General features: G+C 44.4%; 1 protein-coding gene across 1 annotated transcript; it reads left to right on the plus strand.

Moving 5' to 3' along the window:
- Positions 1–2,242: 2,242 nt before the first annotated feature.
- COX5B (cytochrome c oxidase subunit 5B) lies at positions 2,243–6,266 on the plus strand. Its single transcript, XM_069943580.1, has 4 exons — positions 2,243–2,400; positions 2,980–3,050; positions 5,501–5,600; positions 6,026–6,266. Exons 1-4 carry the CDS (start codon positions 2,304–2,306, stop codon positions 6,136–6,138), a joined length of 381 nt encoding a protein of 126 aa, XP_069799681.1. The 5' UTR covers positions 2,243–2,303; the 3' UTR covers positions 6,139–6,266.
- The last annotated feature ends 17,573 nt before the right edge of the window (positions 6,267–23,839 follow it).

Genomic DNA, 23,839 nt, shown 5'->3' on the forward strand with positions numbered 1-23,839 from the left:
AAACAAAGCAAAAATTACCAGTAAGTATCCTTATAGCGCATTTCCTGTATGTCTGGCCACCCTTAGTTGGGAGTCTAACAGGTTTTCCGCAACGAGGTAGAAGAAGTAGGTTACCACCTCTGCAGGTTTAGTCCCTTAGCCACATATTAGTAAAGAATAATTCCTTTGTGACACCCATTGTGTGCTATATGTAACATACATATACAGCTGAGGACATAGGGATTTCCATACAATGTATATGTGTCAGGAGATTTTCCCCATTATATGTGCCAAATAGAGATGGGCAAATTTAAATTACAAATGAAGCAAAGTTTATATGCCGGCTGCCTTTGATGGCCGTGCTGCTCCACCTCGGATGCCTGGAAAAGCTGGATCCAATCCTGGGAAAATTCTCCCCCCGGTTTCCTAGGACTAGATCCAGCTCTTCCAGGCACCTGGGGTGAAGCGGCACAGCGGCCGGCGTATAAGCTTTGTTTTGTTTGTAATAAAAATTTGCTCATTTCTAGTGCCAAACATAAAGAAGTTGTCTGGTATAAAAAAGGGTTAGCTAGTTTTCCAGAAACACTGCCGGGTCAATTCCCAAATGTGAATGTCTTTAGATTCTGACAGGAAATGATCTGAACGCAGACACCAGCTGCCTACATTTGGGCCACTAAAGTAAATGGAGGCCATGCCTGTCCATACTGGTATACAGTGCGCCCCCCCCAGGGTCCCAGGACCACCCCCCTCTGCAGTGCCCTAGGACCACCCAGTGCCCCCCCCCCCCAGTGTTCCAGGGTCTCCCATGCCCCCACAGTGTCCCAGGGCCATCCCCTCCCCCACAGTGTCCCAGGACCACCCCCCATGCCCCAGAGGGTCCCCCTACCTCAGTAGCGAAGAGCAACCAACAACAGCCCCCCCCACCCCCAACTGCAAGCCCTCTTAAATCTCAGTGCCAATGCCCACATCACCCTCATCACCATCACTTCCCACCCAGACCTGAGAGGGGAGCAAAGGAGGCCAAAGCAGCAGCCATATAGGACCAGAGGACGACAGAGCAGGAACTAGGACAGATGAGATTACCCTCAGAGAACTACAACCCCCATTATTCCTGCTAACAGTTCATGGTGGGAGTTGTAGATTTGCAGCCTGTGGACATTCAAGTTGTATAACTACAACCCCCATCAAGCCCTATTGACAGTTCATAATGGGAGTTGTAGTTCTGCAACAGATTAGAAGTTGACACAGTATAGGAGGGGGGGGAGCAGTGGCACAGAACTACATCGCACAGCATGGTGTGTGGCAATATGCAGGACTACCTCTCCCAGCATGCAGTATAGGGTAAGCTTTAGAACTACCTCTCCCAGCATGCAGTATAGGGTAAGCTTTAGAACTACATCTCCCGGCATGTTGTGTGGGTTAATATGCAAGACTACATCACATAATAGGAGGTGTAGTTCTGCAACAGATAAGACGGTAGTGGGGGAAACGGTGGCACAGTACACTAGCGGCCATTTGGGTACATGTAGGGCTCACAACACGTTGGCGGAGGCAGCTGTGCACCTCCAGCCACAAGAGCCCCCATACACCTACTTATCTTTCCCGGCGCATTGCTCCTTCGTTCTCACAGCTTCATGGCGCTTAGTTGACGTGCCGGGCCAAGTATGTTGGGGGGGGGGGGCATACAAAGTTTTTCTATAGAGCCCCATGATTCCTAGTTACACCCCTGCTGGTATACAATGGCATTCCATTTTGACATAGCTGCCTTGGCTTACCGCAATGCTCAGCTGTCGGGAATGATGAGGGACTCATTTTGCAACAGCATGGGAAACACTGTTTTACAGTTTCCCCACAATGGACAGGTATAACCTATGAATGCCCATTATCAATCACTTGGACGGGATCCTGATTGTCCGACCACAGTGAGGAGTGGTCGCGCATGCGCATTACAACTCCTTTAAATGTCTATGGGGCTGACGGAAACAGTCGTATGTTGTAATTTGCTCTCTTCCAAAGACCTGACATTATTCTCTACAACCCGCCACAACGTCACGGTCCTTACATGCATAACTGCATGAAGCGCCGCTTCCCTGCTCAAACACGAACACAACAAATCTCACCACGTGACACCCCGCCCGCTAGCGGGCAGAGCGGAGATTACTATCTCATCACGTGACACCCCGCCCGCTAGCGGGCAGAGCGGAGATTACTATCTCATCACGTGACACAACTCCCCAGTTCCCGGACGGCGCAGGCCCGGAAGTGACGCATGACATCCTGAGATTGCCCTCTGTGTGCAGCCGCCGGTAGGAGACGACTTCATCATGGCTTCAAGGTTACTGTTCCGCAGCGCGGTCCGCGCCTTCACCAGAACCAGCGCTGTGCGGGCGGCCGCCCCCGCCAGGCATATGTCTGCTGGAGGTGAGTGCTTCTATATTCTATTAGGGCTTCATTCATTCGAAGCCCAGCCAGTCTCTTATAGTTCTGCATGACGTCTTAGCTGACTACCGGGGGGGGGGGGGGGGATGACAGAATGTTACAGCAGACATTTACCCTTATAAATTTGCATACAAAATTGAAATGGTCGTGAGTAACTGTGAGGCTATAACTCCCAGTGCATGATGGGACTTGTAGTTCTGCCATAAGTTGGGGGGAAACTATAGTGATATTTACCTTTTAGGTGTTTAAAAAAAAAAAAGGTTTATGACCACTAAATGGACCTAAGTGTCTGTTCTATGGTCACATGTCCTGACTGACAGGTGTCACTGCAGATCGTCAGACGTATATAGATGCAATAAAGAGTCAGTATTACACTAGAGCAGGGATGGGGACACCTTCGTCCCTCCTTGCTCTGGCTGTCCAGGCATGATGGGAATTGTAGTTCTGCAACAGCTGGAGGGCTGAGGTTCTCCATCCCTGGTCTAGTGTGAAGCAGCCATAAGCAGGTGTGCTGTGCATGGTGTATAGAGAGTGCTGACCTCTCACTTCATTTCTCTGCAGGTATTCCCAGCGATGAGGAGCAGGCCACCGGAATAGAGAGAGAAATCCTTACTGCACTGAAGCATGGTGATGTAAGTACTGTTATACCCTTCACCTCCATCTAGTCTGATGTATTTCAGCATTAGATTACATTTACGGTCTATGGGGGAGATTTATCAAACATGGTGTAAAGTGAAACTGTCTCAGTTGCCCCTATCAACCAATCAGATTCCACCTTTCATTTTCCAAAGAGTCTCTGAGGAATGAAAGGTGGAATCTGATTGGTTGCTAGGGGCAACTGGGCCAGTTTCACTTTACACCATGTTTGATAAATCTCCCCACATTCACATGTAGGGTATCAGATGTGGATTTGATGCTGTGTTCAGCAAAGTTGATTTACAGAGCATCTAATCTGCAGCAAATATGGTTTGTGTGAATTTACCCTTAGGGTGCTTTCACACATACCAAATCCGCAGCGGATTTCACGCCGTGAGTTTGCGGCTAAATCCGCTGCGGATCCTGGTATAATGAAGGCCTATGGGGTCACATACCCGCACCAGAATTTTCATTCCGCTGCGGATATGTGACCAGGCCCTTTTATCCCCCGGCCGCCCGCAGCCCCAGCCCGAAGCATACATTACCTGCTCTGCAGCTGTGTGTGAGGCTCCCGTGCACTTATTGGCTGATGAGGAGCGACGGGAGTTGGGAGCTTCACACTGCTGCTGTGCTGAGCAGGTAATGTATGCTCTGGGCCGGGGGAAGCCCTGGAGTATACATCACCTGCTTCAGGCTCCTGCCTACTTTGGAGCCCCCCGGCGGTCGGCCAATCAGTGCGCTGCAGCGGGGCAGCACACTGATTGGCTAACTGCCAGGAAATACTGTGAGGCCCCGAAGCAAGCAGGAGCCTGGAGCAGGTCATGTATGCTCCGGGGCGGCAGGGGGTTAAAGGGGCCAGGTTACATATCCGCAGCGGAATGAAAATTCCGCTGCAGATATGTAACCCCATAGACCTTCACACTACCAGGATCCGCAGCGGATTTCGCTGCAAACTCGCAGCAAACTCCCAGCGTGAAATCCGATGTGGATCCGGTACATGTGAAGGAACCCTAAGGGTGCCTTCACACCTACCGACTCGCAGCGTTGATAACGCTAGGTCCTGGCAGATCAATTTTTTAGCAAGTGCTGGGGAGGGGGAGGATAAAAGAAATAAGGTGCTCTTACTTCTCCTGCTCAAGCACAGGTGGCTGCGTACCGCCGCTGTGGTCCCCAGCTGCTTCCTGGTCTGAGCGGGGACCCAGGTAATGATGTGGGAGGTCCGCTCAGCCAGTCAGCGGCCGTAGTGTGGACCCGCCTCATCCGCTGAATGGCTGAGCGGACATCACTCGTCATGACTTGGGTCCCGGCTCAGACCATGAAATGTCCAGGGTCCAGAGCGGCGGTATGGAGCCAGCAGTGATGGAGTGGGGGAAGTAAGAGCACCTTATTTCTTTTATCCTCCCCCTCCCCATGGGTCTGGCCAGACTTCTCCCTAATGAAAGGCATGCGGAATACTCTACCTGTTCTACAGCATCCCGTCACTGCATTAACTAAATAGGGGGAGAAAAAAAACTAGATCAGATAGATAAATATAAAATTACTTTTACTCAAAAAACATCACAATTGATTTAAAAAAATAAAATAAAATTAGAAAAGGTGTGAACACATGCGCACACACAAAAGGAAGAGAATGGCAAGAATCCAGACATAACATGCAGACATATGCACAGAACACTTGGCTCATGTGGGTATGTATACACTGGAATAAGTACACATAACTCGTGTAGCCCTGAAGAAGTAGGGCTGACTTCACACAGCAGTATTTACTCAGGATTTTGCATGAGTATTTGTAAGACAAAATCAGAAGTGAATAGAGAGAAAATAATTTTGGACCCACTTCTGGTTTACACTTTCAATCACTGAGCCATGTAAATCCAGTCTAATGATGTCATGGTTAATCTGTTTGCCTTTTAATGGGAGCGACCTGTGGTATGTTGCAGTACCAGGCACAGTCACTACCAAATGTATGGCACTGTGTCTGGTTAACAAGGGGCTGATCCTTGGAGTCTGCATCCCCGCAGATCCTACATTTAGGTGAGCCCCAGCACCTGGATTGATGTAACCATATCGTCCAGTAGAGCTAGTAGGGCTGACATGTTACCTGAGCCTGCATGGCTTGTGTACAGGTTTCCAGAGCAGGACACCAACATTCCACGGCCAATAACAGATTAGTAAGGACGCTATTTTGATTATTTATTCTGTAAATAACATTATTATACAAATCCCTTTCAAATCAAATAGTGTAAGAGCTGCTGCCAATAGGGGGCGCAAGGGTCACTTTTACTGATAGTGTGAGTGTGTTGGCCACTGTGTGCAAGACTATAAGCTACAAATACATAATAATTCTAGACTTACAAATTTTTATGAAAATAAAACTATACATTTATTAGATGTTTTTCTTAACCCCTGGAAGACTGTTAACTAAAATGATGTGTTTCTCTTTTAGGATCCCTACAACATGCTAAAGCCTAAGCATTACAAAGGGACCAAGGAAGATCCTCATCTTGTCCCCTCCATTAATGACCAGAGGATTGTCGGCTGCATCTGTAAGTCCAAACTGCACAATTGTTTTCTATATTTTCATGTCTTACAACACAACCTCCTGTACAACAGTGTCCTCCAAACTGTGGCTCCCCAGCATGCTTTAAAGGGCTGGCAAAGCATGCTGGGAGCTGTAGTTTCACACAGGGCAGAGACCTTTCAGAAAGCATTGCATATTCCCTGGAGGAGTGTTGGTTGTGGGGTGTACCCACGTTACAGGGATATATACAAAAAATGTGAAGGAAAAAAGGCTCTCTCACCAGATCGCTGGCATCAGACCTTGTAGGAGTTGTCTTTTCAAGCTGCAACATAATAGTAGGTCTCGCATTGTTGCTGCATCCATGGAGTCCTTGGTCAGGATTCGGCCATTGTTTTGTATAGTTCTGTTAACCATTGTCTTCTGTTCTCATCCTGTCACTTTCACACACAGGTGAGGAGGAGAATACCGCTGTCATCTGGTTCTGGCTGCACAAGGGAGAGGCCCAGCGCTGCCCATCTTGTGGGGCTCATTACAAGCTGGTACCAAGCGGACACCACCATTAATGGACACAGGAGCCTTATGTCTGGCTTGTTGGTCGTCTGTGTTTTAAATTCCAGTTTACATTGTATTGTATTTTATTCCTCTATGGCTCGGGACCAGTAATATAATAATACATACCCCCAGCCCTTTACACCTTGTGCCTCCTCATTATTTGGTCTCCTAAATGTAAGCGGTGAGTGTGTGAGATGTTGTGCGCTGATCCTGGTGCAACTATTGGAAGACAACCTTGGTTCATAGGTTTTAAACTTACAATGGTCTTTATATACACAAGTAACCATCTGATTTCTGTATTCTGAGTATCCCTGCCCTTTGCTCCATTCTGTGTGACTGAATCAGGAATACTATGCAGAGGTCAGCTTACAGTAGTATTGGTGCTACATGTAGTGACAGAGTTCCCCTCTCTTATACGTCACCGTATCCACAATCTTGTGTACTGTTAAGAAGAAACCAAGATACCAGTTGGTATAAATTTGTGCACTTCTACAATGCTCTAAACTCAAACAAAAAAAAATGTTATGGATCCAACTTTTACAATACCGGAGTAAACGTCTAAATTTATGATGATGAGAAACTACGTCTATAAAGTCTATACGAGCTTACACCGTATAGAATATAAGTGCACTCTTGTCACTGCAGAGGATTCCTAGATAAAGCTGGATAAGCCGGTCACCCAGACGGTATTTCTGCCAGCACACATAAAGTAGATTGTGCCCCAATGCAGTGCTATATTCATCCCTAGAAACAGGTCTGTGTGTTCAGTATGTGTTTGACATCCATATACTTGACACCCTTTATGCTGCAAGTTCTGCAGCGAGATCCGTTTGAATAGGTTTATATACTCACAGTGGCATTTTCATTCCGCTGCGAGTATGTAAGGCGCCATCCCCCTTAACCTGCCACAGCCCAGTGTATACTTACCTGTCCGCGCTCTGGCCTGCTTCTGTGGCTCCCTGATGTCCCACTTACTGTCCTGCCGAAGTCAGATTGGCTGAGCGAAACGTCAGAAGCCCCAGAAGCAGGCTGGAGCGCGGACGGGCAAAGTATTCAGTGTGCTGTGGCAGGTTAAGGGTGATAGTGCTTTACATACTTGCAGCGGAATTAAAATTCTACTGCAATTATGTAAGCCTATTCAAACTGACAGTGTCCGGAAGCACAACGGATGTCGCCATGAAATCCACAGCAATTTTGGTACATGTGAACCCAACCTCTTAAAGAGGATCTGTTAGCTTGAGTACCAAAATTGCTGTTCTGCACAGAACACGGACGTGGAATGCATATAACGGACTTCTCCCCCCGCCCCGGCAGCATCTGTGATAAGATGCTGGGGGACTATACAGATATGTGCCGTGCTGTAATGTATCAGCCGCTTGGCTCTGTCATTACAGCGTGGCACATATGCATAGAGTTCTCCCGCTCCCAGCATCTTATCACAGATGCTACCCGGTCGAGGGAGAAGTCTGTTACATGCATTCCACGTCTGTGTTCTGTATTGAAGGTGTAAATGTGGCCTTAAGCTGCAGCATGCATGCCTCCTTCCTCCCCCACCCTTCCCTGATTTTACAGATTGATATACAGGGCTTAGTTCTGGAAGACAAGCCCTGTATGACAATTGAGGAAAGGGGGGGGGCGCATGTGGTGGCAGCTTCTTTGGTACTTTAGTGCTAAAAATGTTATAGAGCTGAATAAAAACACAACTCTCCTGCATCACGTTAAAGGTAATCTGTGTGCTTGTAAAGCAAGGGCAAGTCTGCCCAGTTATAGATGTAAAGCACCACTTGCAGGGGAAATTGGCAATAAAAGATATTGCCCCCCCCCCCCCAAAAAAAAAAAGTCTTTTATGACTTTGAGGGGATTACAATGTTAAAATTATATATAATATATATATATATATATATATATAACCATAAACTGACAGCTCTTCTGTTCCCCACCCCATAGTGTAAACCGCCCACAGCAACCAATCCCAGCTCAGCTTTCATTTGACCAGAGTTGAAAGCTGAGTTGTGATTGGTTGCTATGGGCAGTTTACTCCAGTATATATTTTACACCCTTTCCTGCTATTGGTTGCATATAAATGTACAATTGGGCCAATGTGTCTGATCAGGAAGGTGGGTAATAAAGCCTGATCTGGAAGCAGTGAGGTATGCACATTGCTGTATACTTTTGGCAACATTACGTGGCTGTTGGTGAATGCTTTGGCCCATGGTGACAGACAGTTCTGGCTGCAGCTTATCTCTCGGAGAACAAAGGGATTTGTCTCCCCATCTCCACAACAACATCTGTCGGAGCATTGGAAGAGCCCCACACACTTTATAATGACCGCCAATGTTGTACAGCTGACAAAAGTATAAAGTGTACTGAAGCCTTAAAGGGGTGCCATCTCCCCTAATTCAGATTGGCACCGCTGTGTCCCTACTTCCTGGTTTAGTGCAGGCCGCAATGATGGTATGCTGAGCTGAATTGGCTCTGCATTTCTGTCACCTACTGAGCTTACACCCCTCTCCAGGAGATGTGTAACCACAGTAAGAGATAGTTAGGGCCCTTGCACACTATGAAAATCACATGGACAACTTGCTGCGAATTCTGTCTCTCTGACCCCTCCCTCTGCGCCAGTCCCATAGGCTCCATTCCTCCATGGTCAGGCGGATTCCGTTGTCTGCCCAAACAAGTGACATGTCGATTCTTTGGGCGGACGGTGGAATCCACCTTAGCCTAGAATGTAGCCTGTGGGAGGACCAGATGTTCAAGCGGACGCGTCCACGGAATCCGCGGCAAGTTATCTGCATAACTTCCATAGTGTGCAAGGGCCCAAAGGGAGTAAAAACATACCAGCTGCCGAGGATCCCAGCCATCATGTTCAGAACAGAGAGGTGGTCGGAAACATAAGCAATGAGCCTTTAAAGTGTCACTGTCTTATTATCATTTTTTTTTTTTTTTTGTAGAAATCAATTGTCCAGGCAATTTTAAGAAACTTTGTAATTGGGTTTATTAGGCAAATATGTCATTATGCATTGGAAAAACCTTTCCCCAGCCCCGCCCCCCTCCCCATCTCTCTCATTCACTGCTCATTATCAGGAAATCTCGACTCTTTTACATCGAGCCCTGTGTATGGAGGGGGGAGGGGAAGTAGGGAGATTAGTGCCCAGCAGAGAACAAAGGATTACACAGTGGGAGCTGTGTGAAAGCCGGTATTAAGAGGTCAGTGCTGACTGCAGAGGAGATAGCCCAGTGATGTACCTGTAAATTAACTCTTTGTTGTCCTGTTTTGGTGCCTCGTCTCCCTCCGCCTCGCCGCTCTCCATAGGAGAATCATGAAGACGGGGGAGAGCTTCAAACTTTTTTCGGCTAATACACCCAATTGCAAAGTCTCTTAAAATCGCCTGTACTATTGATTTCTGCAAAAAAAAAATAAAACAACAGTGACACTTAACTGTACAGGGACGCAAAGGGCCAAACTACAAAAGAAATACATTTTGCTTTCTTTTGCATTTCCTATCACCTACTAAAAGTTTAGGTGATAGGAATACCCCTTTAAAGGGAATGTTTAGTCAGAAAATGACTTATTGTTTATTAAATGTTTTTATGTTAAACATTTTTAAAGAATTTTTTGTGATATTTTTTCTATCTACATTATAAAGTAACTTGAAAATCTTGCAGTTTTCATTCTCACCACTGGGACTAAAACTAAGCTGAGACTTCCTGTTCTGTCTGTGATGATAAGAAGAGGCTGCTGTAAAGTGATCTGTACAGAATTGCAGCAACATTTGACATAAGTAGACACAATTGCAGCTCCGTGTGGAATGACCTCTTCAAAGGGGACAGTCTGTTGTTTTCTACGTCCATGAGTCTAAATGTAAAGCATGTCACTAAATGCTGTTAAGAACAGTCAAGGCAATATGGCCGCCCCCATAACAATGTACAAAAAGGGAATTAAAAAAAATTAGTCAGAAAATAGAAACAGGTTGGAATAAAAGAACAAGTATCTGACTAATCAGTTAAAGAAAATTTAGGGTACACAGGAGGCTTCTGTAAAGTGATCCGTACAGAATTGCAGCAACAGGTGACACCAGTAGATAGATAGCATCAATATAAGACAATAGCAGTATGAGTATGCACAGTAATGCTTCACATTCATCCCAAGGGGACAGATCCTGTCTGTTGTTGTCTATGTCCATGTGGCTTGCCGTAAAGCATGTCACTAAATGCTGGTAACCCCTTCTCGCATTAGGATATGCCAGCACGTCGATTTTAAACCCCCATTCCCAATTAAACCAGCACAGAAACTGTTCAGCTCGGATCTTGGCAGTTAAACCTATAGTTTATAGCACATATCTAGAAAGGATATTATATACTCCTTAGCATGTATGGAGGTATATTCCCCTAGGATCATGGCTTTTAGCGTAGACTAGCTCCATGTATATGTCAGCCTGAGCCCTTTTTACACATGCGAATTTCTCTGGATTTTGAGGCACGTTCCACTTCTGCTGTGCTGGGCGTCAAATAGATGACCCTAATGTGACCGCACCTTGGTGTGAAGTTTATTACATCTCTATGTGCCAAGGGGTTAATATTGAATATGGTCTGAATTGTGCATGTCGTGGGTAACCTTCATTCCAGAGGAGAGTAGTAATCCCTGTGCTGTGTGGGAAGAGGGGATGAAGTCACAAGCTGCGGCTCCTTCAGTGGGAGTGATATTACCGAGAGACTCAATGAGTTATTGATATACTGTAGAGATGAGAGGAGGATGGCGTTCAGTACATGAGAAGAAAGTGTGCTACCAGACATAGGACTGAAAGCTGGTCTGGGCCTCCGGTCTATTATATAGGTCTCCATAACCTCACAGGTATCTCTGAAACATTACTGCCATGGAGGCCTAGCAATATACATTGTTATTTCTATATAGAAAGAAGATGGTTACATCCCTTGACACATACACAACTCACTGCCAGGTACCATAACAGATACAGGTGAGCAATACAACCTTTTCTAGGATTCAGTAGCCCAGACCAGGCAACTTTTCATATATACAGATTATTAAAGGGGTTGGCAACTTTATAGTAAAATAGGTCAGTGTACAGTATTAGTAAGTGTACTCACTGTATATACTGACTGCAGCTTCCTGTATACCTCATAGAGCTAAAATCAGACTCCTCCAGGCTGTGCTGTCCTGCTCTGTGGTGAGTCTGTCCATAAGATGGATATGGAGGAGCATGTGACCATGCCCCCCCCAGTGTCCACTACTGAGCCTGTATATTCCTATGGAGGACACTGGGGGCGGGGCATGGTCATATGCTCCTACATGTAGGCCATCTTATGGACAGACTCACCACAGAGCAGGACAGCACAGCCTAGAGGAGGGGAGTCTGATTTTAGCTTTATGAGGTACACAGAGAGCTGCTGTCACTATATACAGTGAGTACACTTACTAATACTGTACACTGAACCATTTTACTATAAAGTGGCCAACCCCTTTGAAGTTATAACCCCAGGGACCCACACCATTGCCAAGATAGATACTCCGATACTCTCCATTCCAAGCTAAGGGGCAGGACTGAATGGGTAATAGCAGAATACGCTAGTCTGACCACTTCCTCCAACCCCATTCAGTGTTACGTTCAGCATACATATTATGGCCATAAAATGCTATCTGAAGAAGCCATAAAAAGTGTGACACCCCACACACGGCTATATTACTACTGCTGTAAAACCTCACCCGTCCTGAGCTTCAGTATGAAAAGAACAATGCTATTCCGCCATAAATGACTGCCATGTGCAAGATCTCTTGGACTGCTCTACTGGCAATGCCTGCTTCGGCTGCACATGGCATACACTGGCACGTTGGCAGGCCAATAGCAGTCATCTCTCACGTATTTATAAACATGACAGTAACATATTGCCAGATTGATAGCATTGATGAATTCTATGGCCCAACTACGGAACAGAATTCCAACAAACAGAAGTGACCCTGTTTTACGAGCCATAGACATATGGCTATAAATATACACGTGCAGTATTAACAATATATATCTATGTCATGTAATATATTAAAGATGAATGTACGCTCCAGATGAAGTACCTCTCCAGGCCAGAAAGTGATGGCAGTGTAACACTACACGTATGGACCCGCTCTTCTACTCAACCTGTTTGGCTTTGGGCCACACCAGGGGGTAAGTGCCCTCTAGGTCTTCACCCCCATCCCACTCCAGGATGCGTACGCTGGACTTCTGCGGCTTTAGGACACCAGGTCACTCCACAAGTGTGGTCCTGGTGTGAGCAACAGCTTTTTCCCAAAAGTCAGTGCTAGGCATATGGGATCAGGCCGAGTATTCGTGGTAAACAGGAGAGTCAGAGCGGTATCTGGTAGTCAGACAGGCCAAGGATTAGGGCAGGTGTCTTCAGAGGCAGGTCAGGCAATCCAAGTCAGCAACGGAAAAGGCAGGCAGTACAGGCAAGGGTTAGGCAGAAAGCATAATCGGAAGAACAGGCAGGATACAACTTGGCTTGGGATGATATAATCCAACAACACTCAGGCAGGGAGGAGCAGGAAGAGCTAGTTTAAATAGATACAGATGGCTCTGGACTGGCAGACGGCAGTAGCAGGTGGAGACAAGCTGCCTCTATAAATTCAGAGCAGTTTGCCGCCTGTGCACCCTAGTGGCCAGTGTTGTCATTAAGGCAGAAGGAGGATGAAGATACCAGAACACACAAGCAACCCCTTAGGACTAGCATGAAGTACACCAGAGAAGTGGACAGGACGGCGCTGCCACCAGTGAGTCTTGTCTAGCAGCATTACAGGCAGGTCCTGTAGCTATAGATTGAATTGAACTCTACAAATATATATGAGAACCTAACGGCTCTCCAGGCTTATTTAGCATTCCCCATGAAATAATATGTCTGGTGACATACTTAACCTCTTGTGTGCCAGACTGTAAGCAGGGTGTTCTTCTCCTGGCCTTCCTTTTGGTGTTTTTCCCCTTTTGTTTTTCAGATATCAGTATCCTGTGGATTACGTCGGGTTCGATGGACTACGTTGATGACCAGCTTTTTTCAATTTTTTTTTTTTTTGTAAAATGGTCAACAAGGGGTGTGGGGGGTGTTCTTTTTTAAATAAAATACTTTTCTCTATTGTGTTGTGTTTTATTTATCTTTACTTTCAGACTTACTAATATTACCACAGTACCCAATGCCACCAGGGGTACTGTGAAGAGCCGGGTACCAGTAGTCCCGGTGCATCAAATTTGACGCTCCTGGACTGGGCGGTAGCAGGCTAGTATTATTAGGCTGGGGAGGGCCTAAAAAATAGCCCTTCCCACCCTGGTACTACTAGGCTGCTGCTGTTTGGTTTTTTAACACAGCTGGTTATGGAAATAGGGGGAGCCCTATGTGTTGTTGTTTTTTTTTTATTAACAATTTATGAAATAAACGCTCAGGATTCCCCCTAAAAAACACCATATGCATAAGCTATGGCATATTTTTGTGAAGCTGGTGATTTCCATTGAAGTCTATGGGAGAAAAGCGCTGCAGTTTGCCGAAAAAATGCCCAACCCTCAGCATGCTGCGTTTTTGTTAAACTGCCACAGAGCCTCAAAAACGGTAGAAAGGAGGAAAAAAAACACAAAGAAAAATGCCATGTGTGCAAGGCAGATCATAAAAAGCCATTGACTCCCAGCTAACATCTGGCCATGGCGTTTTAATTTGCATTTCTGACAAAAAAAAAGAGGCAGTGTAAAGGCAGCCTAAAGCTCTGTGTTGTGCTGTTTCTCTGTTATTACAACTAGACATTTATGAATAAATTAGCAACAAGATCTTTTCTGTTGGGCATGTGTCCCTGCACACTATGGCACTATCCAGTCAGAGCTTACAGTTTAAGACACACCCCTTTGACAAGGAGGAATGGTAACACCCAGTTGTCAATTTCTTAATAAAATTCTGGGAAAAGGCACAATGCAGAACAGTAAGATGCTCTAAAATTGTTATACAGACAGGAGAGCAGAAGGATTCTCTTTAATATTCCTTTAAGGGACAATATGAAGGCTAATTGTTCTAACAAAGGTCACAATTGACTGTTTCCAGTGTGCATTACCCTATACATACACATTACCTCACTGGCTACCTAAATCTGCTGCTTAGCTTTTCACATACTTTATCCATGAAATCATCAGCTTCCATCTAAAGTTTCTAAATCGTATGGCCAATACTAATGTATTGTTTACACGACACTTAGTTTATTCCGTCCATCATGTGTTCAAGTGTATGTCGTATACAGTACACTATGCATGTATAGTTCGAATGCACAAAATGTTAAGAGTATAGACTTTATTTTAGCATACATTTGCATGGTCTGTGCTTTACTTCAGCACTAGAAAAAAATATATATCTGGCATACGGTTACATTCCTCTTCTGCAGTATCCCCCCTTCCCATAAAGCAATATATCATAACCTAGCCTTACCTTGAAACAGTTACCCTCCCCTTATTTAGATCAGGTTCAGCAGAAAAGTTACAATTACATTACAATAAACCATTTGTAAGGATTTTATTTTTAATCACATTGCATTTTGCTTTGTACAATGCAGTGTATAGGTATAAAGTGGCATCCAACAGCCATAGGCTCCCAATGTAAATATATATACACATATATATGTATATACATGTATACATATATATATATAGAGAGAGAGAGAGAGAGAGAGAGTTTTAAAGGGGACACTCTTTTTTTTTTTTTTTACCTCTGTTGGGTGAACAGGGCCTATGGAAATGTTAGATGTATATGTCCGGAGCTTTCCTAGCACATACAGAAGTGTAAAATAGCCTAAGGCGGATGATAACAGGTACATCATGGGGCAAATGCAATAAGACCCCAGAGGTTTTTGAACAAGTTAAACATAAAAATATTTGACAGTACTCCAGTAGTCCAGCGACATCACGGGTACAGGATATAATATTACTGTAGTAACATAATGCAGGCATAGACTGCAGTAGTCCAGTGACATCATGGCAAAGGTACAAGATTACTATAGTAACATAGTAAAAAAAACAACGGCCAATGCGTCTCTTTCCATGCATTCAAATTTTTTCTTGTGTTTTTGACTTTTTGTGTGAATGTTCTTTTTTTATGATTGAGGCGTTTTTGTGAGCTGAACTTTTTCTTTCCTCTGCCATCACATAACCTAGTTGCTGGACCACAGGTCAACGATTGCTTGCTTCTCGATCCCCACTCACTGCCAGTGCTTACACACGTAAGTGCGGTGTTTCTATTGCACGGAGAAACGGCAGCGCGTCAGCTGATCGTTGCCTGATCTATTGCACAAATCGATTATCAGCCATATTGGCCGATAATTGGCCAAATATGGACGATAACCATTTAGTGTAATAGGGTCTTTAGGCAGATCATAAACGTACATTGACTTTCAGCTAACATCTGGCATTTTTGCAAAAAAAAAACAAAAAAACCCACTATGACATTTTTATTGGCTTTTTTCCAAGATTTTAAGGCGGCAGTTTGAAGCAAGAATAAGATTACTATAGAAACACATTGCAGGAATAAGGTAGCACAGTGCAGGAATCATACACAAGAGGGCCATATAGACGCTGCTGGATACATTGGTGAGCATAGTGCGCTCATACAAGAAGGTCGGCAATGGCTTGCTTATAGGATTCAGGGGCCTTCAGTGATGGCAGCGTATATCTGTATAATAACAGCTAATAATAGTACAGAGTCTTATAAGAAATACAGCTATGATTTTTTTTATGATCACGAAACAAAGAAACTGAGTACAATTGTGCCTTGGATTACGAGCATATATAAAATTTGTTCCTGGACCGTGCTTGTAATCCAAATCACTCTTATATCAAAGCATATTTTCCCATAAGAAATCATTGAAATGCTGACAATTGGTTCCACACCCCATCCTGAAAAACATGTAAATCAAATGAAACAAACATTTAAAAACAGCAAATATGTTATATTACTGTAAGTTACTGTACAGTATAGCAATCAGCATGTGGTGTATAATATATACTATGTGCACAAAGCAGAAAAAACAGCAGCAGTTTGTAGATACAGGATGGAGCTGCAGATCCCCATAATGCAGTAGCGTAATACAACAGGCTAGAATAGAGAAGCAGGAATGCTGTAAGAGGTCTGTGTGGTCACATGACAGCAATGGGGAACAAGAGTGTTCAGTATGGACCAATCAGGAAGTGAGAATCACAGAGCTGTGCAGGAGGATAGTGACAGAAACTTTTCTATACAGCAGTGTGAATGGCGGAGTGTGAGTGCAGGCACATTGTAGCAGCACTGTGTATAGCTGAGTGTAAGAGCAGGCACATTATAGCAGTGTGTATAGATGAGTGTAAGTGCAGGGCTGATGTGGGCACATAAATGAAGCACTCTCTGCCCAGGATAAAGAGGGGTTACAGCTATGGAGAGATTACCTGCACAGTCGCGCACAGACCAAACTATGCAGGCCATGCCCCTCCCCCACTCCCCCTCCCACTCAGTACAGGGAGCTCTTAAACTGAAACAATGCTCTTAAACCAAGTTACAATTTTGAAAAACTGTGAGCTCTTTTTGCAAAGCGCTCTCAATCCAAGTTACTCTTAAACCACTGTACAACAAAGAGCTCCAAAGACAGCGCATGGTATATGTGACACCGCACAATACAAGACTGAACGGCATCAGGTTCTGGCCATGCTAGGGTTATACTCAGTAGTGCATTTGATACTGCAGCATCTAATTACCAGTGGCTAAAGAAGTTGGATGCAGCCCTAAGGCTGCCTGGAAAACATGGATACCTCCATAAACCATAGGCTGTATCCATGTTTCCAGGACTCCCTAGGGCTGCATCCAACTTCTTCAGCCATCGCTAGTCAAATGTTGCACGCTCGAAGTTGGCTCATCTCTAGTCATCAATATGGACAATACCCGTAAACTATTATTTAAACTGATAAATATTACAGTCTGCAGGTCTGAACCCTCCCACATGCGCTCTACTTTTGCTAGACAAAATGCTGTTTTCTAGGAGAGGGATAAGCTGTCTTGTTGTCCGGGGTAGGGGGTTTCAGAATGTGCCCCACCACCCTGGGTCCTTGATATTCAGCTTTTCAGACAGACAACAATTCAGTATATTGCCCCCTGACCTTTCCCAACAATCCCGAGTAAATCCCTTTAACAATGCATAGTATCTATGTCTCTACACCTCACCCCTTCACACATGTAATGAATGCACGGTCAGATAGCTATCCATTTCTCTTCTAGTTCCATGCCCCACAAGACTACATTAATTTTTTTTTTTTTTTTTTTTTTAGAAAATCATAATTCATTCCTTTATTCATATAGCAGCAACATAGTCCATGGTGCTGTACAGAGCTTGTCATCACTCACACACAATCTATATGCAGATGTTATCCTAGGTTAGAATTGAACCATGAAAAGTCGCCATGTTGCTTGTTCAGCACTTAGAAGCTTTAGGTGGCCCCACAGAGAATGTATGGATCCCAGGTGCAGTAGGGGTTCCATTCATTGCAGGGACAATTGAGTCCCTGTTCTCAGAACTAGCGGGGGTACTAGCTAAGTAAAGGAAAATTTGGTTCAAAAAGTCGCCAGTAGGTGGCACAATAGTAGTAATGTCATAAACTATTGGCATAAACTCATGATATCACAGATGCATGGATCATCAGCCATCAGCTTGGCCTCTTCACTGACCAGATCTCACCCTGTATGACTTCTGGTTATGGGGTATGTTGAAGAACCATGTCTGACGTGGCAGAGCTGAATCAGTGTCAGATCGGAAGGACACAGCTTATTGGCATGCTGTAGCGATTAAAGTGACATGGTTTGAGAATGGAAAGCATTGTTGAAAAATAAATAGGACATGCATCTCTTTCTTCTAGACCCAATGCTGGGTTTGGCTCATAAAAGTGCAAATTTGTGAAACCCCTTAAAGTGAAAGTCAACAGAAAAAAAAAAACCACTACAAACCCTTCAACAATGTCACAGAACTCTAAAAAAAAAAAAAAAAAAAAAAAAAAAACACACCAAGTGCCTTTACTGTGACTAAGGGGAAGATTTATCAAACATGGTGTAAAGTGAAACTGGCTCAGTTGCCCCTAGCAACCAATAAGCTTCCGCCTTTCATTTACCAAAGAGTCTGTGAGGAATGAAAGGTGGAATCTGATTGGTTGCTAGGGGCAACTGAGCCAGTTTAACTTTACACCATGTTTGATAAATCTCCCCCTATTTCTTAAAAAACAACAACTCTGTTTTACATGGCATTTATGTGTCAAAGAGGCGTGGCCAAGGGTCTGCACTGTCCTTGGGCCTTTCTGCTGTGCTTCCCTGCCCTCTGCCTGATCAGGGCCTGGGATCAGTGATGGTAAACATGCATGCCGAGACCCATATAACTACAGAGTGGCCACATAATATCCCACTCACCAAGATGTCCGTCCCAAATGTATAACTGTTTGTGGTACCTTTCTCCACTTTCTATGGCACTGTTCATACATACAGGGCTAGACGGTCCCCCTGATCCCAGCAGTCTGTTTGCTTGGACTTTGTTACTCTTATGACCATTCATCCCTGCATCAAATTATACTGTAGAGGAGTTCTGCAAGAAACTCAAGTCTTCCAGTACTTATTGTATTGTATTGGACAGCGCAGTATGAGCTACAGGAAGTTGTGTATTCTTTCCAGTCTGACACAGTGCTCTCTGCTGCCACCTCTGTCCATGTCAGGAAGTGTCTGGAGCAGGAGAGGTTTTCTATGGGGATTTGCTCCTGCTCTGGACAGTTCCTGTCATGGACAGAGGTGGCAGCAGAGAGCACTGTGTCAGATTGGAAAGAATACACGACTTCCTGCAGGACATCCAGCAGCTGATAAGTACTGGAAGACTGGAGATTTTTTTTAAATAGAAGTAAATTACAAATCTATATAACTTTCTGAAACCAAAACAAATGTCATTCTCTGGAGAACCCCTTCAAGTGCTTTTATTTTTATTTTTTTTAGAACTGGTGTCTCGTAATTGGATACATTATATCATCAGTGTCAGGCGGATGTAAAAGAGTCTGAAGATATTTAGATTTCACATGTGAAGCCTGCAGAATTGTGAGTGCAGCTCTGACTATAACTTAGCACAGGTTAGAGTTTATGCACATGTCTAGTACTCTCCCGAGCTTCGTTCATTGGGCAACCTCCAGGTACCTGACCAGGTGCAGGCTGGGAATGGATGGGACATATGATAAACTACTACCAGGAGACTGATAGATGAAGAAGTAGCCAGGTTTTCTGCACGGGACTCATCTGGCAAGGTGTTATATAAAGCTGGGAGCTGAATAGTGCCGCTACCCGGCCAGCTTGGCCTTTATCTGCAGTCAGTACTCCGTGTGTATTTAATGCATGAAGAATTCCGCTCCGGTGAGTGCACAGGAATACCATGGATTTCATTAATATCCAAGTGAGTGACCAGAAATAGCTGAGATGCTAGAGACCTGGTAATGTGGGAGCAGGAATAGCAGATGTGACAGGGTAATGTATGCATCAGGGGAGCAGAGGGTGGAAGAGCAGCTCGGTGGGTGCATGCCCAGGATCGGCAGAAGGTGCTGGGCTGCGGGGTGGGAGAAGGATTCGGAATAATTTGTTTTCTGTTGCTGGCAGATTCCAGATAAAAAAGAATTTGGTTTCCTAGCAACAGCAGCTGATTTCCCATAATGAGTCTGTCCGTCTGCTGAGATCTCTTCATTTCTCCCGCAGAAGCTGTGAGATTTCCTCTAGTAAACCAAATCTCCTGGGGGGCGGGAGTGGGCCGATGGGGTCTGCACCCCTTCCAATCCTAGCACCCATCTCAGCCTGACCACCCCTAGATACCGCAATGCAATTGCACGAAAGGGAGCGACGGGGCTAAAGAAGAGAAGAGGTGAAAGGGAAAAGTGCCAAGACTAGGAGGAGAGAGATTCTATAGGTAGAGGAGCCGAGCAAGAGACCCATGGAGATGTGGACGAAAGCATGAGGGAACTATACCGGCACCATAGGCGAATAAAGGGCCAGTGGAGGGGTAAAGAGTGAGAGCAAAGATAAAGGGGTGGGGGAGAAGAGCGAGAGAGTGAAGTCATACAGCAAGTGTGCAGACATCTCACAGGTCTCTCCTCCTTCTTTCTCTGCTGCTTCTCACCATCCTCTCAGGACACCTCGTACCTACATGCTGATACTCTCCTGTAAGTGACACGTAAGTGACTCTCTGTGTCTGACACTTTGTTACGTCCTTCTCTACATGATATACAATGTGGACCGGCACTTGTATTCTGTATATATATATGGGGTTGGGTGCCAACAAGCCAAGGTAATGGGATATTGCAGTGAACGGAATCCTCTAACATCTACGTCCATCCCGTCTCCCGTCCTCTTTCACTAATGCCTTCTCTGTCATAGGGGTCCGGCATTGGTTTATGTTGCCTTTGACTGCTAGGGGGTCTTATGTCATATTTTATCTCTGGACGACTAAACTTTTTATTACTTGGGACAGTGTGATAGTCATTCATTGTTTTAGGTGCTTAGTGGAAATTATATACAATGGACGGTGCAGCTATTGTGTTGATGTTAGTATTGGTATAGTATACGCAAGGAGCATTCACTACAGTCATATACTGTGGATCGGCCATTAGACACAATGTTAAAAAAATTATTTTGCAGTGGCCCGCTGTATCGGTAAGCACATCCTGCTGCAATTTACTATAAAGTAAAAAAATATATACTAAAGTATACCCACCTGATATGCTCGGGTATACCGACCTGATATGCTAACTTATACCAACCCGATATGCTCAGGTATACCGACCCGATATGCTAAGGTATACCGACCCGATATGCTAAGGTATACCAACTCTATATGCTAAGGTATACCAACCCGATATGCTAAGGTATACCAACCCGATATGCTAGGGTATACCAAACTGATATGCTAGGGTATACCGACCCGATATGCTAAAGTATACCGACCCGATATGCTCAGGTATACCGACCCGATATGCTCAGGTATACCGACCCGATATGCTAACTTATACCGACCTGATATGCTAACTTATACCGACCCCATATGCTCAGGTATACCGAGCCGATATGCTAACTTATACCGACCCAATATGCTCAGGTATACCTACCTGATATCTTAACTTATACCGACCCGATATGCTCAGGTATACCGACCCGATATGCTAACTTATACCGACCCGATATGCTAACTTATACCGACCCGATATGCTCAGGTATACCAACCCGATATGCTACCTTATACCGAGCCGATATGCTAACTTATACCGACCCCATATGCTCAGGTATACCGAGCCGATATGCTAACTTATACCGAACCGATATGCTCAGGTATACCTACCTGATATCTTAACTTATACCGACCCGATATGCTCAGGTATACCGACCCGATATGCTAACTTATACCGACCCGATATGCTAACTTATACCGACCCGATATGCTCAGGTATACCGACCTGATATGCTAAGGTATACTGACCCGACACTTAGCCTCTATTGGGGAATAGTGGCCTATCGTTACATAGGACTTTTATGCTGAATGTAGAATAAAAAGCCAACGGCATTGTTCAGTTTTAACATGATACTTCCAAAAATATATTTAAGAAGAACTCTGAGAACAAAGTATAATATCAATGGATGCCCATGGTCCATATAACTCATGAGGTTATAAACAGAGCAAATAATAAGTTACAATGTCTTAAAGAGCTATTCTGGTTTCTGTCGATAAATGTTATTTGTTATAGAAAGTCATAAAATTTCATATACTTTCCATGTCAATCACCTTCCTTACTTACCTCCAGTGTTGTAGATCTGTCCTGGACTTGTGATGGACATACAACTCTGTATTGCACAGTGCACACGCGTGTCCATCACATGGCCGGGACAGAATCCCATTACATGACAGCAGCAATGTGTAAAGAATGGTAACAAAAAGTATGATGGAATTCTGGATAATTTCATTAATAATAATTTATAACATTGACAATTCTAAAGTCAAGTTGAACCCTTTAATTTTTTCTTTTAAAAGAATGATAGATAAAGGATTAAAAGTGATCTGTAGCTTGCAGTCAGGACCCTGTGTGTGCATTGCTTATTGTATTGTGCCTCCTATAACTATATAGGTAAACATAGAAGTCCTGGGTATAAGAGATCTCCTGGGTATAAATCACTTTGTGGTCCTTTTAAATGGGCCGTAAATCATCTAGGGTATAGCTTGGAAGCCTATATATCATTGTATGTCCATACTGCACTGGAGCCTTCCTTTGGAGGAGGAAGACGGAGGGCTAAGCTGGCTAAGAAATATGGCTCCAGATAAAGGAACATTTGTGAGAAGTTAATGTTCTTAAAGATGAAGATTAATCATACAGAGAACTCTGGTGGGACATGTCACCTCCTGTTCCCATCTAGAATCATACTGATTAAATATATGGCTTGAGTTGCAATCGGCGTCTTCCTTTCTTTAGAAAGCTAGACTCTAATAGCTCACAATTGTCCCCATTGTTTGGAGGGACAGTCCCCACTTTTGACCCAAGTTTTCGAATGATTTGTGTGATGAGATTCAACTATAAAAGTATTCAGGCATATACAAATGCATTTTAAAATTCAATGAACCATAAGTGTCCCTTGTTTGTTGTCCAAAAAGGTGGGAGCTATGGAATTACTTGTTTCAATCTATGGCCCTTATAGCAGACATAGGAGTTTCAAAACCATCTCTGGCAAGGGCTATTCCCATTTTTTGCATTATGACATAACACAAGGATATGCCTTAATATTGTGATTGTAAACATCTGCCCTCCAGGGGGTGAACAGGTGGGGTCCCGTTTTACCCTACACACCAGTGCTCATGTTCAACCAATGTGCTAGGAACTGCAGGGCAGCCTCTCCTCCGGCGTTTTTTTTTTCTTTCAAATCAACTGGTGACAGAAAGTTATATAGATTTGTAATTTACTTCTATTTAAAAATTTACAGTCTTCCAGTATTTACCAGCTGCTGTATGTCCTGCAGAAAGTTGTGTATTCTTTCCTGTATGACAGTGTTCTCTGCTGCCTCCTCTGTCAATGCCAGGAACTGTCCAGAGAAGTAGAGGTTTACTATGGGGATTTGCTATCGCTCTGGGCAGTTCCTGCCATGGACAGAGGTGGCAGCAGAGAGCACCGTGTCAGACTGGAAAGAATACACCACTTCCTGCAGGATATTCAGCAGCTGATCACTGGAAGACTAGAGATTTTTAAATTAAAATAAATTACGAATCTATATAACTTTCTGCCACCAGTTGATTTGAAAGAAATAAAAATGTCACTGGAGTTCTCGCATTGTCTTAATGCATCTTGTAATAATAAAAATCCTGCTTTTGTTTCTACACATGTTATGCAGATCTATGTATCTTCATGGTAATAGGCTATATAGGGCCTATTCCACGGGAGCGATAATCGGCCGAATCAGCCCAATTCGGACGATTATCGCTCGGTGGAATAGAGAAAACGATTAGCCAATGATCGTGTCTTCGGCTGATCGTTTATTTAGTGCCAGACCTAAAATCATCGGTCCCCCACTGCGCATCATTATGGTGGAATAATGGTGCGCGGCGGGCGACCGACGATTTGAGAAGCATCATACATTACCTGTCTGGGCTTCTCCTGCACTCCATCTTCCTCCCTGGGT

This window comes from Dendropsophus ebraccatus, chromosome 1 (assembly GCF_027789765.1).
Source record: "Dendropsophus ebraccatus isolate aDenEbr1 chromosome 1, aDenEbr1.pat, whole genome shotgun sequence".
NCBI lineage: Eukaryota > Metazoa > Chordata > Amphibia > Anura > Hylidae > Dendropsophus > Dendropsophus ebraccatus.

What these genes read in the sequence shown, in the direction of transcription:
- COX5B (XM_069943580.1), top strand. Translation starts at nt 2,304, where the DNA reads ATGGCTTCAAGGTTACTGTTCCGCAGCGCGGTCCGCGCCTTCACCAGA. An exon ending in CAGGCATATGTCTGCTGGAG is followed by an intron (nt 2,401 to 2,979) that starts GTGAGTGCTTCT and finishes ATTTCTCTGCAG; the next exon opens with GTATTCCCAGCGATGAGGAG. An exon ending in GAGGATTGTCGGCTGCATCT is followed by an intron (nt 5,601 to 6,025) that starts GTAAGTCCAAAC and finishes TTTCACACACAG; the next exon opens with GTGAGGAGGAGAATACCGCT.